Source organism: Neophocaena asiaeorientalis, unplaced genomic scaffold (assembly GCF_003031525.2).
Source record: "Neophocaena asiaeorientalis asiaeorientalis breed wild unplaced genomic scaffold, Neophocaena_asiaeorientalis_V1.1 scaffold78, whole genome shotgun sequence".
NCBI classification, from domain to species: domain Eukaryota; kingdom Metazoa; phylum Chordata; class Mammalia; order Artiodactyla; family Phocoenidae; genus Neophocaena; species Neophocaena asiaeorientalis.
In genome coordinates this window covers 12,527,184-12,530,576 of record NW_020175018.1, presented here as the reverse complement: position 1 = coordinate 12,530,576, position 3,393 = coordinate 12,527,184, and the positions used below count along the sequence as shown (strand labels likewise).

The window sequence follows — 3,393 nt, the reverse complement described above, 5'->3', positions numbered from 1 at the left end:
AAGAGAATAGGAGCATCTTAAAAAAATAAAAGTAATTACTAGTCTCCTACCTTTGAAGCAGCCTCTCCCACTGACTCACCTGTGGGACACAGAAGCCCAGCCCCCAGCATAGGGAGGCTCATGGTTGCAACACCCCCAGGACACGCCGCCCAATCCAGCCCATCCCATTTACCCCGTCCTGAGGTTCCCACCACCCCACCCCCAAGCACCCAGGCCAGGCTGGTATACCAGGCATTGTTCTGGATGCCTCCGTTTCCCTCGTGTTCACCGCGCCCCCCGCCACCAAGTCAGTCTCGGGTCCTGCTTCCAAAGGTCTGTGAACTTGCCCCCTCCTTGCCACCCTCATGGCCATCCTCCTCGAGCCGCACTCCTATCCAGATGGATGGTACCCAGGCTTCTGGCCTCCAGGCTTGCCCCTCCCCCAGCCCACACGCCCCCTGGCAGCCAGAAGGCTCTTTCTAAGGCCCACTGCCCCAGGGAGCAGCCTTTTGAGGCTCCTCCTGCCCCCCAGGAAGAAGTCAGAGTCCCCTGGGTTCATAAGACCCTGCCCATCGCTCTCTCATCCCTACAGTCCCTCCTCCCTTGTGACCCCAAGTCTCATATCTAAGGGAAGCCTGGGTGCCCCTGATGGTGCTTCACACAATTGGGAAGTCATCCTTTGTGTAATTATCCGCTTGGGGACGTCTCCCCTGGGCTGTGAGTTTCGTGAGGGCAGGGATGGCAAAGGCCTCTCACCTTGTGGTTTCCGGGGGCTGGCGCAGGCCTGGCACAGAGCCAGGGCTGAGTGAGGATGGAACAACTACCCGACTGGGCCAGTGCCAGTTGGGGCCTCTGCCTGGGGAGGACAGGGCCCCCACTACCCTGGGGGAGGTGTAGGCCCCCACTACAGCTTCAGGGCTGGCCGACAGCCCAGCCGCCTCCTGTCATCGCGGCGTCCAGACAAGGAGGCGGTCCACCCCCCTGCCCTGCACCCCCGCTCTACCTGCTGGAAGAAGTTGTAGAGCCTGGCCCGGAGGATGTAGACATCGGCATTGGTGGTGCCATGCTCCACCTCCTTGGTGACGAATGAGAGGCATTCACGATGCCGCTTGAGGGCCAGGAGACAGGCCATGCTGAGGGCAGAGGGCAAAGGTGCTCTGTCTGCCGGGTGAGAGGGACAGGTAGGGGACGCCGGGGAGGCAAAGGCCAGCAAGGACAGCCAGGGCGCTCACCATCGATAACGGAAGCAGAATTTCTCAGGCTGGAGCTCAGAGGCTTGAGAGAAGACGTTCAGGGCATCCAGAAAGGCGCATTGCTCGAAAAGGCACTGGCCCTGAGGACACAGAGAGCCGTCACTTCTGCTTGTGACCCCGGCCTAGCAGTACCCACGAGTTGAGGGATGGCCAGCATTGGGGTGGAATGACAAGGGACAGGGACAGAGCCCTTTAGATCTGGGAGAGACTTTAAGAGATAGAGACACAGATGGAGAGAGATCCAGAGCCGGGGAGACAGCAAGAGACAGAAATATACAGTTGATGACAGAGAGACAGCAATACACACAAAGGAACAAGGAAAAATAGAGAAAATCTGGGAGGTGGACCAGAACAGCAGATCTAACAGTAACAGGCTCCCACCTGGACGAGGGCTCCAGGTGCCAAGCCCTGTATTAAGAACTCGAACTTAGGGAATTCCCTGGTGGTCCAGTAGGACTCGGCACTTTCACTGCCGAGGATGTGGGTCGGGGAACAAAGATCCCGCAAGCTGCCCAGGTGCAGCAAAAAAAAAAAAACAACCCGAAAAACAAAAAACCTGAACTTATCTCACTGGGACCAGCTAACATTCCCCTTTTAGATGAAAGAACTGAGGCTCAGAGAGGTGACGTGACCTTTCCAAAGTCACACAGAAAGAGGACTGGACTCAGGACCCCAACATTCTGGTTTTAAGAATGTTTCTTTTTCAGAATTGAATAATTACTGACATTAAAAACAAAGGCATTGGGCTTCCCTGGTGGCGCAGTGGTTGAGAGTCCGCCTGCCGATGCAGGGGACACGGGTTCGTGCCCCGGTGTGGGAGGATCCCACATGCCGCGGAGCGGCTGGGCCCGTGAGCCATGGCCACTGAGCCTGCACGTCCGGAGCCTGTTGCTCCGCAACGGGAGAGGCCACAACAGTGAGAGGCCCGCGTACCGCAAAAAAAAAAAAAAAAAAAACAAAGGCATTAAATTTGTCAAAATGGAAAAAAACCCAGGACTTTTATGGTTTAATATCATCTTTGTTTTGCATTGCAAATGGGGGACACTCTTACCTTTTTAGTGCTTAGAGCCTGTGGACTCTAGGCCTGTGCTGCCCCATACAATAGCCACCTGCTTCCCGTGGCTATATAATTTCAAATCCATTCAAATTAAATACAATGTCAAAATTAGTTCCTCAGTCACACTCGCCACACTTCAAGGTCTCAACAGTTCCACGTGGCTAGTAGCTACCAGATCGGACAGTGGTCATTGTCACTACTGCAGAAAGCTCTACTGGACAAAACTGCAAAACTGTACCCAGCCCTGGTGGTAAACACGGCAGGCGGGAGAGCTCATTAGCGGGGCAGCAGATGGGGACACAGACACAGGGACACGAAGGTCCCTAGGGAGTCAGGGCTGGTCTCAGGAACAAGGAAAGCCCCCCAGAGCTGGAGGGAGAGTCAGCAGGCCAGGGTGTGAAGTGGGGCCTTGTGGGCCTGGGGCAGCCCCAGGCACCTTCAGGTAAAGCACCAAGGTGAGCCGCTCCAGGAAGTCCGTGTTCTCTGGCTGGGAGGAGTAGGCCTTTCGAAGGTTCTGGGCAGCCGAGGAAAAGTCGCAGAGCTGGATGTAGGCCTCGGCTCTCGAGGCATAGAATTCTACCTGTGGGAGAGGGGACCCAGACTGCCATTCCCTCCCCACAATCCGCCCTGAGGCTTGACACTCAGCTACCACAAGGACTTGGTGGCCCTGAGAGAAGGAGCCAGGCAGGTGCGACAGCGAGGGGTGAGTGTGGGGCCAGCAACTGCCTGTGCCCACCTAGGCCATCCCCCTCACCAGCTGGGAGTCCAGGTGGAGGCCACGGGAGAAGAACAGCACGGCCACCTCCCAGTCTTCTTGCTCCAAGCACTGATGGCCTCGATGGTAGCTGTAGGGGCAGGGGGCACAGGCGGAGGGGCTGGCCCTGACTTGGGACCAGTCCAGGGCATACAGCTGGGGCTTCGGGAATGGGTTGGGAGGAGGGGGACTTGGGTAGGGAGACAAGAGGGGTAGACAGAGACCCAGGGAGAGGAGGCTGACATTCTTGGAGCTCATCCGGGCCAGCAGCCTTTTATCTGCTGAGGTGGAAGAGCCCTATTATACAGTTGAGCTCGCTGAAGCTCAGGGAGGGAGAGTAACTGGCCCAA

At 56.9% G+C, this 3,393-nt stretch overlaps 1 protein-coding gene across 1 annotated transcript in view; it reads right to left on the bottom strand.

Moving 5' to 3' along the window:
• Positions 1-2,869, bottom strand: part of TTC16 (tetratricopeptide repeat domain 16) — a 13,694-nt gene extending 10,825 nt beyond the window's left edge. Inside the window, exons 1-3 of the mRNA XM_024762644.1 lie at positions 2,726-2,869; positions 1,212-1,312; positions 983-1,112 (exon numbers count right to left, since the gene is read on the bottom strand). Of these exons, the coding sequence (XP_024618412.1) occupies positions 983-1,111 (129 nt within the window). The 5' untranslated portion in view covers position 1,112; positions 1,212-1,312; positions 2,726-2,869. The remainder of the gene's footprint in view (positions 1-982; positions 1,113-1,211; positions 1,313-2,725) is intronic.
• Between the last annotated feature and the right edge of the window lie 524 nt (positions 2,870-3,393).